Raw genomic sequence first — 15,278 nt, forward strand, 5'->3', positions numbered from 1 at the left:
GCCCAGCCATAACAGGACATTTAGGAGTATGGTGACAACAGAAGGATTAGCTCAATGACAGAGTCAAAGAGCACTCATTCAAAGGTTGACCACCTAGGGAGATAAGCAAAGGAACAATAGAAACTTGTTCCTTTACTAATCCATCAGGCCCCCAGGTATGAAGAACTCAAGAAGCCACAGAAGACAATCTATGGTACTAGGAAATGTGAAATTACCTGTTTTGTTTAAAGTCACAACACTTCTGAAGCAGCATCTAAAATAAAATAATAACAAACGGCATAATTACTGGCATGGCTAACAAGTGTGACTCTTTCCAGATTCCTTAAACACTTCAATTTCCCTGAAATCTAGACATTAGAGTTTTGCAAAATCTAACTGGTACTGCTCTTCAGCCCCAAGATGAAGTTGAGTACACATTTATTCTTTGAGAATGTATTTTCTGAATGTCTGTTGTGTGTGTAACACATAGAAACACTCCAATATTTATTAGACTTAACTTTACCCATTTATGCTATTTAATATTTTTGTCCCATGGCAGAAAAGGGGATGGAAAGATTTATGAGACAGAGGACAAGGAGGACGAGTGAAACAGAATCTTCTGGACATGACAGGACTCCTGCACTCATGAACTCACACAGCTGTGGTTACCTGGACAGGATCAGCCCAGTTAACATTCTAGCATGGAATGAGAAGGGCTTCATGAGATCCCCCTACCCCTAACTGAGGAGCTATGGACAGCTGATGCTTTGGGGGGAGAGAGAGTCAACTTTCTTTAAGGGTTGACCACCCTTCAGCGGATGGCCCCATGTTCAAGACTATATATGGGCAACACAAAGTGGAGTTGATGGGTTAATTTTTTAAAAAAGAGGACACGAACTTGGGGTTGGATAGGGAGATGAGGGTGGACCTGGAAGGAGTTAGTGAGGAGAGTGGAGGGCGATTGTGATCAAAATACATTGTATGGAATTACCCCAAAATTAATAAAAATGTTAAAAAAAAAGAAAAAATTGTCCTATTCTCTCCTCGTTAATGAGAAATCCCTCATGGATATGAATTTTATAACATGAATAACAACTTTAATAGCCCTGGGGATGCCTAGTAGCTTTCACCAGTGGCACATTCTTACAAAGGAAGTCAAATAATGCTAGTTTAAGTTTGGAGTTCTTAAGCATTATCAACTTTTAGGAAATTTTCATTTTGATCCTATTTGATAAAAAAATCAATTAAAATGGATTCTACAGGTATTTCTTTAAATGAAAAGAATTCTAGAATTTATTATTAGAGATGAAAGTTTAGGGAAAAAAAATGGTATGTGCACATGCCTGCAATCTTAACAACTGAGAGGCCAAGGCCAAAGAATTGTGAGTTTGAGGCCAGCCTGGGCGACATAGTGAGACCTCATTTCAAAAAACAAACAAGCAAATAACTAGGCAAACACAATGCACTGTCATGCTTAAAACGCATCCATCTATACCCCACACAATAAGAAGCACTGCGGCCAAAGCTGGACTGAAGATAATCCTTCCACTGAGCAAAGTAATCACACCCAAATCTGACAACTGTCGGTTCTTCGAATGGGGCGAATTATGAATTTAATCAGTTTCAATCAGTAAAGGATACATTTATGATTATTTAGCTCCGTAATCACCAACCACAGGGTAGAATTTTATTTTAACCAAGAGATTCTGAGAAGTGTTGGGGTTTGCTTCCCCTCAGAGGGCAGAGAACAGAATTTCCTGTTCACCTACTTCCCTAGGATATAGTGAGGTTCTTTGTTCTCTTCTCTAACATGATGAGGAGCCAGTGTTTTGTTTTTTTTTTGTTTTGTTTTGTTGTTGTTGCCCATTTCATGCTATTTAAAAATCACCCATCAAGGGACTGTCTTTGAACACTGTGTCCTCCAAATTCATGCTGAATCATATTGAAGTCACTGGATGTACTTCCCACAGTTAAATAATCTGTCATGTCAAATTTGTTGGCATTGTGTTAGAGAGCAAATGGAATGGAGTACTTAAAGAGTGTAAATGTTTCTAGTATTTTCTAGAATAGTTACAGAGGTAGAGGGATTTTTTTTTCTTCCATGATCACAGACATTTTATCAATTACCCAGAATAGTTACTCTTACATGTTGGCAGGTTTTAAGTTTTGGAGTGTTGGATTATATGGGATTACTTAGTGTATCCAGATATAATTTAGAGATAGAAGTCTTCATCACCACTTATTTATTATACTGCTATTTGTATGAAGGGTTATCAATTTTCACTTGCTTCAGAAACATTCTTACCATTGAGGCTTGTAGTTTCTACCTCTTTATTTTTCCCAAGGAGAAGAAGACAAAGGTATAATTAAAACAAAAACATAACAAATTGGACTACATCTAGGCTTAAAGATTTTCAAAATCTTGCCTGGTGTACCATTGGAGTAGGGGACAAGACTGACAAGAGATGATTCAGCTGCAGAGAGAAAAAAGTAAGTGAATATTTTGAAACAATTATATTTCTTTTGAGCCAAGGTCTCAATGTATAGCCTTGGCTTGAAACAATTATTTATGAAATTTTAAGAAGCCATAACTCTTGAGATACAATTATAAAAAGTAGAAAAAGTGCTATGAGACTCAAATCAGTCTGCTGCACCTTTAGACTATCACAGCAATAAGTTAGGAACAAAATCGGAATAAAATAAATGATAGTTTCATTATTCTCCAGCCAAGAGAGTTCTAGAAAACATTTAAAATAACTGTCATGGGTATATTGTCATGTTGACTCCACACTATTATAATGATGCCTGCCAACTGCCAGGTCTTCCTTCCCATGGTACATTTAGAATGTGTGTGTGTGTGTGTGTGTGTGTGTGTGTGTGTGTGTGTGTGTGTATGTGTAAAATATCATTCAATACTATAGTACCTAGCCCATTTCTTGGCAAGCCATTTAAAAATATGGCTGCTATTAAGGCAATAAATCAAGTTATAAATTTCTTCTTCCACTCATGCTAGGAAGTCAAACTACTACACACATTTCAAATGTTTAAATATTTAAGAGATTCAGTGGTTTGCTCTCTACCTAAACATGCAGAGAATCACAAAACACTTTACAACTGAAATAAAGCTTACAGTAGAGAACTTGATTTTCAGCTGGTATGGACAAAATCTGGGTGTGTTGAAGCACTTGGCTGGCCTTTTTCAGACTGCTCGTGGGTTGGCTAAACACACACACACACCCTGTCTGTCCCATATTCTTGCTTTCATATTTTGTCATTTACTATATTTATTCTTTTAAACAATTGCCAAGATCTTCTTTCTTGAGGAATAAGACTGGTTCGAGGCAATCCTAGTCAAAGAGTGCTTAGGAGGCAGAACAAAATAATTGGCCAGAGCCAGTTTTTAATGAATGACTATTAATTCTTTTGGATGTTGACAAATAATGACACAATTCAAAGAAGAGGCCTGTGGGCATAGTTGTCTTCCTCCTTTGACACTACACTGGGTCTTGCCATCTGGTTTGTGCATCCCTACCCCCAGGGCACCCAGAGCCCAAGTTATGACTAGAACTTACAAAACACTACTCTCCATTTTATACAAACAGGGTTTTGCAGACTTTGCTATGATTGCATTTGCCAAGAGCTATTCTACTAGAGCAGTGGTTCTCAACCTTCCTAATGCTGTGACTCTTTAATACATTTCCTCTTGTTATGCTGACCCCCATCCCAGCCATAAAATTATTTTCATTGCTACTCCATAACTGTAATTTTGCTACTGTTATGAATTGTAATGTAAATATCTGTGTTTTGCAATGGTCTTAGGTGACCCCTGTGAAAGAATCATTCAACCTCCTAAAGACTCTTGACCCACATGTTGAGAACTGCTGTACTAGAAGGAAAATACACTAGCATGATGAACCTAGAAACTCAACAACTAGGGGCCAAGCTGAAAAGGACAAGAGCTTGGGCTTTGGTGGCTTACAGTTCAGTGTTTGAATCTTTATCCATAACGTAATAACTCATGCTAACGACAGTTGTTTATTTATCGTATAGCAGGTACACGTAGTCTCTTATTTCATCTTTAACTGTCTCATGAAGCAGATACTACTGTTCTCAATTTACACAGGAAGAAACTGAGGCACAGAAAGGTTAAGGAACTTGCCTCAAATCTGAGCTAGTGATGGAGGTGGAAGGGTGGTAGCTTACTTAATTCAAACCCAAGAGACAGGTTGGCTCCAGAGAATGTGTTAATATGACCAAGTTTCTCCTGCTGAGCCTGTTTCCACATCTATAGCATGAACATAATGATTCCTATGCTGCAAGCCTGAGAGGGATGAGCTGTCTGAAGACTTCCAGGGTACAATAGTACATGTATAAGAGATGGCTGCAATTACTAATTGATTTAGATGATTGAAAGAATAACAACAGAAGTTCATTTTCACAGTCCTAAGGATGGAATATCAGCTGACTGACAACCCTTCTGAACACCTGGTATATCAGAAAGAAAACAGGTAGGACACAAAGAAGCCATGCGCTACCTGTGTGATGTAGGGCAAGAAGCTGTGAGATCTTAGACAAATTATCCAGCAGCCCTAGGCTCTGTTCTCTCACCATAAGATACTAGGATGCTAGTTCCAGCTGTCAGTCTCCCAGTAGAGTACTGTTCTCAGTTCCTGTAAGTTCTAGTTATATATTTCTCTTTATTTGCCTTCCCGTTGCCATATGTGCTAAGTTCTTAGAAGCCTCTGGAAAGAGATTCTTTAAGTGAAGGTACTGCAGGAGTGTATTTAAAAGAACAACTCACCCTGCAATTGCAACAAAACTTGGCATGTTCAAGTTCTTGATGCTGTTCAGATTTGTGAGCCAGAATACTGAACATAGCTGAAGCAGTTAAGCAGCTACCCAGTGAAGTCCATAGTCCCTAGAGAGTTATTCCCCAGCTTTGCTAGGCAATATGGAAGGATCAATATGCCTGTCTGCTCTTGGTCTTGTCGGTGTATGTTTAATGACAATTAATTTAACCAAGCTTCTTAAAGGAAAACAGTTTCGGTGTATCTGACCATATGTCATACTGCACGGAGGACTTTCAGAGTAATGTTTCCTGAGATTCCCCAAAGTCATAAAATAACTCTTACCAGATGGTGATAGCAAACTGGAATTACCAGCGTCTTCTGTCAAAGAAAAAGGTGATTTAGCATTAGTTTGGTTTGTTCACATATTTGTAGGCGACTAACATTTTTAATGGCAATGAATGTAAATTGAGCTGCAAATGACTACCAAAAGAGGGCAGCATGTTATTTTACTATTGTTTGCCACACCCTGTTTCAGTGTTTCAGTTCTCTACAAAGATAGCTTTTTAGTGAAGTACTCCTCCCAGTTTTTAACTCTCGTTTACGTGTGTGTGTGTGTGTGTGTGTGTGTGTGTGTGTGTGTGTTAGATGCACACATGTGCATGTAGGTGCCCATGCATGTTTATGCAGAAGCCAGAAGAGAATATTGGGTGTCCTCTTCTATCTCACTCCACTTTACCATTTATCTATCTATCTATCTATCTATCTATCTATCTATCTATCTATCTATCTATCTATCTATCTATCTATCTCTATCTATCTATCTATCTATCTATCTATCTATCTATCTATCTATCTGTCTATCTTTCTATCTATCTATCTATCTATCTATCTATCTATCTATCTATCTATCTATCTAGAGACAGGGTCCTTCACTGAGTCTGAAGCTCATTGTTTGGGCTAGGCTGATTAGCCAGTAAGCTCCTGGCATCTGCTTATCTCCACTCCCCAACACTGGACATACAGGCACATGCAACCATGCTGGATTTTTATGTGGGTTCTGAGGACTTGGACTCAGGTTCTTTTGTTTTCACAGCAAGCACTCTTGAACACTGAGCCATCTCCCCATGTCTTCAATTTTTAAACTATTTATAGCACTCTATATTCGGTGCTGTATAATATATAAATGTATAATGTACACTTCAAACTAAGGAGATGGCTAAGACTTTAAGCTGTTGTTCAATGTTCATTGAATGTATAGAAAAAGTGCACATCTGCACAAATTAAATTTTATTAACTATGCTTATTTTTTAACACAAACTTTTATTTTTGAAGTCAATGTATATTTATTTCCAGATGATACAGTTCTATACAGAAGAACCTAGAGTACACACATACACACACACACACACACACACACACACATACACACACACATACACACACACCTCCTAGAGCTGATAAATATTCAGAAAAGTAACCGTATCCTATGGTGATATTTTATTTGTGCTTTAATAAATAAAGCTTGCCTGGAGATCAGAGGAAATAGCAAGCCATTTTAAGTAAACAAAGAAGTCAGGCAACAGTAGCACAGGTCCTTAATCCAGTCACTTGGCAGGCAGAATCTCTGTGTTCAAGGCCACACTGGAAACAGAGTCAGGTGTGGTGGCACACACCTTAAATTCCAAAACTAGTTAACCATAAAGATCCAGAGGTCTGTACAGACAGACAAGAAGTGACAGAGCTCGGCAAGAAGAGGAAGTGATATAGCTGGGCTAAGAGAGACAATCAGAGAACAAAACAGAAAAGGCATATAAATGTGAGTATACAGGAAGGAGGTCTCTTTGGAAGCTGGAACACTAACTTTTTAGTCTATTATACCATCTCTTTCTTCTGAGTTGGACTAAATCAGGCACCTTTGGGTGAATAAACTACAAGAACTGCTGAGTTATTTGTTTTGGGAAACTGCTCAGATCCCTTAAAAGAAAATAGTTCTATTTTTTCTGTGCAGGAAAATAATACATGCTTGGGACTAGTGAAATGGCTCCGTGGTTAATAGCACTTGCTATTCTACAGGACCTAAATTCAATTCTCAGCACCCACATAAAAATCCAGCATGGTCATATGATGTGGAGGCTCACAAAGGTTTCCTAGTGAGATCTGAGCTTGCTTTACCCTGCAGGTCTGCATTAGAGGATTGCTTGACCACGTGTGTGGTTACCAGGTGATTGGAAAGGGTTTGCACTTGGCTGTGCTAGAGGGAGGTCTTTTGCTCCTCCACGCCTTGTCATTCCTATAAATAGCTCTTTAGAAGAGACAGGAGAGGCTGGTGGATAAGAAACCAGGCCCTCCCGAGGCTATCCTGTGTTTCTGTTTCTCTTCCCTCTATCTTTCTATCTAATATCTCTTATCCCTCTCTCCTCAAGAGTACCCTGTCATAAAATCTGGGAGCCAGTTGTCCAGATGGGCTCCCATAATATGTACCTGTAACCCCAGTGTTGGAGGGGCATAGACAGATAGATCCTAGAAGCTCACTGGCCAACCAGCCTAGCCCAAACAGTGAGCTTCAGCCTAGCCCAGACAGTGAACCTATGGAGGCAAGAAAAGGGAGTCAGGTACCCTGAAACTAGAGTTTCAGATTGATTATGAGCAAGCATGTGAGTTCTAGGAATCAAACCCAGGTCCTCTGGAAGAGCAGCCAGTGCTTTTAACTGCTGAGCCATTTATCTAGACCTAAAGCTAGACATATAAATTTGTTATCCTTTCCTTTTTCTTTTGGCATAGTTTTCCCTTAGGACATCGGTTTACTTTTTCTATGTCTCAGAACTCTCAGTATGATGTTCCACATCATCCTTCATGGTCCAATATAGCCATCTCCCCACATCTTACATGCCTTATGTTTTTCTGGGTACTAGCCTGGGTTTCTCTGAGGGTTTGCCCCCATTCACTTCTCACTGACAATAAAGATGGGGTTGTTACTTCCAATGAGTCATATTTGAACTCCATGCCACTCTTAGGAGACAAAATATTTCCATTGTTAAAAAGATTCATAAACAAAGAAAGAAAAATTAAGGTTTTTTTTTTCAGATTTTTCTTTGGAAACCTATAAAGCAAGTTTTAAACTATTACTAATTTATTGAAGTCTTGATTTAAACCCATAAACAAAATTATTGGAATCTGTCTATAAAATTTACTTAGTATGAATCTCTGATGATTTTTTTTCTGATGAGTTTCTAAAAATAAAGTCCATATATTCCAATTATGGTGAGAATAAATTTATAATGGAAGCCAAACAGAGCCTGAAAAATAGAAAACTCAAGAAAATAGATCTATGGATGGAGACTCCTTCTCTGTATCACCTCCTTAGCACTTACTTGTTTTCAATATTATTGTCACCACTGCCCAAAGTCTAGTGTCACATGTTCTAGCGTGGTGTCAGTACTGCCATATCATTGTCCCATTGTCATTGCCTCTCAAACTCAATGTATCCAAGAACTCAGCCTTCATCACCCCACAGAATTTTAATATTGTATCTATTCTTGAACTCAGTATTGCTACTAACAATGGCTAAGTCATTCATGTTGAAAATGTAAGTGTATTGGTTTCTTCTCGCATTACTGCTCTAACAAATTACCATGAAGTTGGTGGCTTACATTACAAATTTGTTATCAGAACTCACCAGATGCAAATCAAGTGGATGACAAGCTGCAGTCCTATCTGGAAGCTCTGGAGGTGAATCCACTTCCTGCTTATTTGGGTTATTGGCAAACTGGTTTTTTTGTAGTTGTAGGACTGAGGTCCTCATTTCCTTACTGGCTATAGACTGAGGGCCATTCTAAGTCTGAGTCATGTTTCTTGGCTCCTGGTTCATCTGTCTGTCTTTAAAGCCAGCAATGACAGGATAGAGTAGGGAAGTTCTCATATGCTGTCATCCTGTCACTTTAACTCACATCATTTGACTGGGTTTATCCAGGCAATCTATGATAATCTCTGCATCTCATGGTCTTTAATGCTAATTACATCTGTGATGCCCTTTCCACAATGTAAATTTTAGCCTTGTCTTTTAAAACTGGAAGTTTTAGATGATGACACCTTTATGGCGATTCTCTGGCTCTCTAAAGTATTCTTTGGCTACAGAAGCTGATGGAGATGGCTGGCTCCTCTTTATATCTTAAAATATTTATTGGCTACATCATGTACTTGGCATTTGGACATGTTCTTGAACATTTCTACTGTGTCTTAGGCTGGATAAGTTATAAACAATGGAAGTTTATTTGATTCAGGAGCTGAAAAGATAGCTCAGGGATTCAGAGCATTTGTTGCTCTTGCAGAAGACCTTGGTTCTATTTCTAACACCCATATGATGGTTCACAAACTCCTATCATCTATGGGCAGCAAATACATGGTGCATATATATACACACAAGCAAAACACTTCCACAAAAAATAAAATGGATAAATCTTTTTAAAAAGTTTATTTGATTCATATTTCTTGGGTCTGGGAAGTACAAAATTTGAGAGGCTACATCTAGTGAGGGTCCTCCTGCTGTATCATATAATGGAAAAAAGGCAAGTGGGCTCACAAGAGAAAAAGAGTGATAACTGCTGTGTGAATGACAATGATACATTCAAGACGGTGGGGCCCTCACGACTTAAACACCTTTCAAATACCCCACCTCTCAATAACATCACAAAGGCAAGCAAATGTCAATATGAGTTCTGGGGGGGGGTGTCATTTTAATCATAGCATACTGTATGTCTTGTTTTCTCCATTAGATGCTAAGCAGCTTGATGCTTTATCTATTATCCTCCAGAAGTCCAGGCCAGTGTCATGGATCTTGTAAATATTCAAAAATATCTTTATTCTGACTGATATAATTATTAAGAAATCTCTATCACAGTAGAGCACTTGGCTACCATGTGCAAGGTCCCGGGTTTAATTCTTAGCACCAAAATATTTAACATGCATACACACATAACTGAAAAAGAACTCTCTATCAGCCAGGGATCAAGTTAAGAACTTATTACAGGTAGATAAAGAGAAAATCAACTCAGAAAAACAGTACAAAGGTAGAGGCCTGGAACAATCGTCTAGGACTGGAGGAAGAGACATGAAGCAGAAGCTGAGACCATGGAGGGATGGGGGTGGTGGTGCCTAATGAGCAGGGAATCATGGAGGAGGCAAATCTACTATCAGAGATATGGGTAAGTCAATCAGGAAGGAAACACACACACACACACACACACACACACACACACACACACACACACACTTGTTCTTTTCCTCTTGCACTCTAGTTACTTTTTCATTACCATGTAATGGCTAAACCTAGCTGGAAGCCAGTTGATAAGGGGTTATTCTCTGTGTTGCAAAGTATCAGAAGGGAAGGATGGACAATGGACCTCAGAATGAGGCAAAGTGATCTAGGCAGAGTCCATAAAGACTTGAGAATACTTCTTGGATGACTATTATTCAGAATGTGATGTGTGGAATAGTAGTTATGTCTGACAATCACAGCAGAGAGATCATGTGATGGATCTTGCAGATGTGTGTTGAATTGTCCATCCAAATTTATACCAGAAACAATGGTAAAAGTCCACACTTATGAACCCCCATTGCCTAGAGTGATAACTTCAACAACATACCCACAACTGACTCTTCCTCTTTGCTTAATGTTCTCTCTCTGATCCCTGACACTACTTTCCAAATAAACTACCTGCACCCAAGTCATGGAAGGCCATATCTGAGTGCTGCTGAAATGTTCATGTTCCTCTCTGCTGTTGGGGTAGACATTAAGTTTTCTAATGTGAGATGGCTGTCTTAAAGTCGTGGCAACGCCAATGAGTCTTCCAACACACCATCCCTTAAACTGGATGGGAACAAGACTTTCTCTTCCAGAAGTGACTCTATAAAAGATAAAGCTAGGCCCCCTTGCAGGAATACTTTTTACTCAACTGAAACTCCTCCAGATTGGATTACTATTCCATAGGGAGATGATCAAAAATAAGCCACCTTGCCTAGGCACTATTATATGGGAACCCTAAACAAAACAATATTTTTGATATTCTATTGACTTTTCAGGACCTGGAACAACAAACACTCTTCCAGAGACCACCTTTTCAGATTTTACTATACAAGCAAAAAGATTAATAAGGGCATTTCAAATTTGGCACATCCAAAGCTTGTTTACTTGATCTGTGACTGTCTCACATCATACTGCTCAATAAGTACTCTTACATAACATATTTATTAGAAGATTAACAATGACATCACCAAAGAAAACTTTAGCTCTTAGCTGATGGGACTTCCTGAGGAGAAAACAGCCATTCTAGGTAGGCTTTCACCATGATAGGAAGAAGGTGAAATGTGTTATTGATTCTGTAGGGCCCAACTCCTGCTCTTCCTCCAGCTTCACACACAACTAGCCCACCCTCTTCTTAGTCCTTTATCTTTCAGAACTGAGCAGACATGAGGCATCAGCCATCCTGTAGCTCAGGCACGCTTACAATTATCATCAGCCTCATATGATTACTATAAGGGAGCTATGAGGCCTACAATGGGGCCTTTTCCATGGATCCTTCAGATATGCAGTGCCTCAGCCAGATGCATGTTTAGTTTTGTGATGAGCGGTCACATTTCCGTGGAACATCCACATTACCTAGGTAAAAGGCAACACAAACTAACATGAAGTTCATTCGGTTCCCATGGGCTACAATTCATACCCTGTGGCTTCCAGTTCTTCTTGTTCTCCTTTCCTAATTGCCTGCCCTATTAATGTTAAGTTCCAGTGCCTGCTCTGGAGGAAAGCAGTTTCATGAAGTTGCAATCAGCTCTCACAGTTTGATTCAGTCAAACCCCTGTAGCAAATCCCTTGGGGAAGGGGAAAGGTGTGTGTGTGTGTGTGTGTGTGTGTGTGTGTGTGTGTGTGTGAGAGAGAGAGAGAGAGAGAGAGAGAGAGAGAGAGAGAGAGAGAGAGAGAGAGAGAAAGGCAGAGAGACAGAAAGAGAGAGAGATGCTAACTTAGTTGTTGTATGTGATTTAACCCAGCTTATATAGTTTGAAACACACAACTTCTATAACAATTATATTCTATAGTCTATAGTTGTGCTGTTCAATATGGCAGCCACTAGTTTCATGTAACAATTAAAATTTAATTAGGCAGGTAGTTCTTCTGTTGTGGCCATGTTCCCTGTTCTGTCTGTAGTATACAAAATACTCTTGTATTTTTTCCTAAAAGCAATTTAAACTAGTTAAATACAATAAATACTTCAGTGCCCTAGTCAAGGTTGAAGTGCTTGGCAGTCACATGTGGCTGGTGGCCACAGCATTGAGCAGACAACAGATATAGAACACTTCATCTTCACAAAAAGCTTTCTAGCAGACAGTGCTGGTCCGTGGCGCTAATGGCTTTACAGAAAAGGAAACTGAAACACAAGGCTTAAGGACTTTGCTAAACTCAGAGGTTAAGATTTGGCCCCCAAATGTACAGAGCCTAGAATTCTTAACCTTATGCTCACACTGTGACCTGGCTTGATACAAACGGAGAAGTTGACTCTGCTGAATCTTCCTGTACTCAAAGAGCTCAAGTTCAGATATTGGATATCTCAGTAAAGGTCATAACAGAATCCTATGTAGACAAATTTCTAAATAGTCTTATTAAATAAGAAACACAGAGCCAAATACAGGGGTGCAAGTCATAGAGATCAGAGCAATAGCCTCCAACTAACCTTAGTTCACCACGCCACTAGCTTCCCAAGACAGCCTCTTCCTGTCTAACCTGCACCTTTATTACCTTCCTGTTCTGCCTTCTCATTGGTTCTAAGCCCAGCCACATGACTTCCTCGTCACTGCCTGTCTATACAGACTTCCAGGTCCCTATGGTTGATACTGGGATTAAAGGTATATGTTACCACGCTTGGCTGTGTCCTTGAACACACAGAGACTCTGCCTGCCATGTGATCAGATTAAGGGCATGTGCTACCACCACCTGACTTCTGTTTATGCCTGACTATGACCTCTGATCTCCAGGCAAACTTTACTTATTAACATACAAGTAAATATCACATTTCAGCAGAAATAAAATATCACCACACTCCTACAGTTTCCTTAGGACATATGAATTTGGGTTTTTATATGATCTCTAGGAGGAAAGGATGTCTATCTCACCTCATTCTACCTTCAATGGTAGAATGAGATATACCAATAATCCTAGTTAAAAGGGCAGAGTTAGGTGTATTAGTTAAGTTATTGGAAGTTGTGATAAACTCACAAATCTCAGGGGCTTAAAGAAATAGAAGTTTGTTTTCCATTAATAAAATCTAATAAGCAACCTCAAGTAGAGAGCTGAGGGTGGGGGACTAAGGGGAGGGTTATTGTTCAGGGAGACAGATTGACAGAGGACCTGCTTTCTTCAATGTGAAGAGGCCAACTTTGCTGGGGACAGCACCACCTAGGAGGACAACCAGGAAAAGAGATCCATATGTCTGTTTGGTTTTTTTTTTGAGACAGGGTTTCTCTGTGTTGCCCTGGCTGTCTGGAACTCAGAGATCCACCTGCCTCTGCCTCCCAAGTGCTGGGATTAAAGGCCTGTGCCACCATTGCCCAGCAAAGAGTGATGATCTTGAAGGAAGTTAAGCCACCTGGTCTGATAATGCTCCTCACAAGAACCATAGACTTCCAAAACCCCCATACCAGGCACGAGAAACCTCCTTCCAAATGGTCAGTCAGGTGATTCCTAAAACAATATAGATTACAGATGTAGCCCTTGGTTGATTCTCAGGGATTGGGGATGGGCCCCTATTGTTGAAGGCACTACACAGTTAGGACTCAGGACTAGGAACTGTTTGAGCTGGATCTAACCTGAAAGCCTCCTTCCTGTGGTCTAGTATCTATGGTACCAGAAAATACAATGTAAGCTGACAAAGGAGGGAAGCAATTAAACAATCCTACCCAGTTGCAATGCCTATGAACCAGGACAATGACCAGCATTTCAGGATATGTATACATAAAGGTGCAATAAGTGGCGCTCACATGGTGATGATAACCAACAGCTGTCTAATTGGACTTAAGGCCCAACAGGAGAGGAATCATGTCTGGTACTGGAAACCTAGCCAGCTTCTCAGGGCTAGTGAGGCCACAGGCCTTAGAAAAGAGTCTACTACTGCCATTTTGCTAGACCAGCCTAACTCCTTACTACATTCTAAATCTTATCCTTATACATGCAGATAAGTATAGCTACCTCCCCACATCAAAGAAAGCCTCTCCTTACTTCAAATGGAGACCATCACAGCAAAATACACTAGACACACAAGAGAGATCAAGAAATTATGGGAAGTCCAGACCCAATGGATACATCTACATTGGGATTCTATATCTACAGCTCAGGGAATATTGAAGAAGAAGGTGCAGAAAGATCATGAAAGCCAGAATTCCAGAGCCTGTCGCCTGCTGTGAAACGGTCTCTCCTAGAAATGGCTGCACACACAAGACTAGAACAATGGCAACATTAATGGATATGCTAATGTGGAAGAGGAAAATTTTTGGGTCCCACCCATAGACAAAGAACTACAGGTAACTACTGAGAGAAGGAGAATTAGCCTCCCCCAGGGCTGAACCCCTTTATTGGTTGTCCAATGCAGAGTGGTCAGCCCTGAAACCATATACAAACAGCAAAAGTGGACTTACAGGTTGTATTTGTATATTTTTGCATATATATGTGTGTATATTATCATATATACATGCATGTATTGTTATATGAATATATGTAACTATATATATGTAACACTAACAACCAAAGAAAAAGAGGATATTAACTGGAGAGTGGGGGCCATGGAGGGGTTGGAGGGAGGGGACCTAGGATGAGCTAGTGGGAGGAAAGTAATAGGAAAAGTGATGTGCTGTGGGATGGTCTGTATGTCAAATTGCTCTGATTGGTCAATAAATAAAACACTGATTGGCCAGTGGCCAGGCTGGAAGTAGGTGGGACAAGGAGAGAGGAGAATTCTGGGAAGCGGAAGGCTGAGGCAGGGAGACACTGCCAGCTGCCGCCATGACCAGCAGCATGTGAAGACGCTGGTAAGCCACCAGCCACGTGGCAAGATATAGATTTATGGAAATGGATTAATTTTAAGCTATAAGAACAGTTAGCAAGAAGCCTGCCATGGCCATACAGTTTGTAAGCAATATAAGTCTCTGTTTTTACTTGGTTGGGTCTGAGCGGCTGTGGGACTGGTGGGTGACAGATTTGTCCTGACTGTGGGCCAGGCTGGAAAACTAAAGCTACAGTGATGTAATTTTATTTCAATTAAAATATATTTTTAAAAAATAAAAAGAGTGAAATTCAGTAATTAATGCCCATTAAACTAATGATGGGATAAGAGTTATGCCAAAATCAATGTCCCTAGCCACCATTTTCTCTCTTATTCTTTGTCATGACAATGTCAAGGTCAAAAGTCAAGCAATCAGTATGAATGGAAGGGTTCCCTTCCATTTTCACTCTGAATATGAATTCCC

General features: G+C 39.8%; 1 protein-coding gene across 1 annotated transcript in view; it reads right to left on the reverse strand.

The window, feature by feature from the left end:
* Positions 1-15,278, reverse strand: part of Adgrg2 (adhesion G protein-coupled receptor G2) — a 118,104-nt gene that overhangs the window by 40,712 nt on the left and 62,114 nt on the right. The window contains 3 exon segments of the mRNA XM_037199043.1: positions 216-233; positions 236-253; positions 5,112-5,147. Coding sequence (XP_037054938.1) covers positions 216-233; positions 236-253; positions 5,112-5,147 — 72 coding nt within the window.

This window comes from Peromyscus leucopus, chromosome X (assembly GCF_004664715.2).
Source record: "Peromyscus leucopus breed LL Stock chromosome X, UCI_PerLeu_2.1, whole genome shotgun sequence".
NCBI classification, from domain to species: Eukaryota; Metazoa; Chordata; class Mammalia; order Rodentia; family Cricetidae; genus Peromyscus; species Peromyscus leucopus.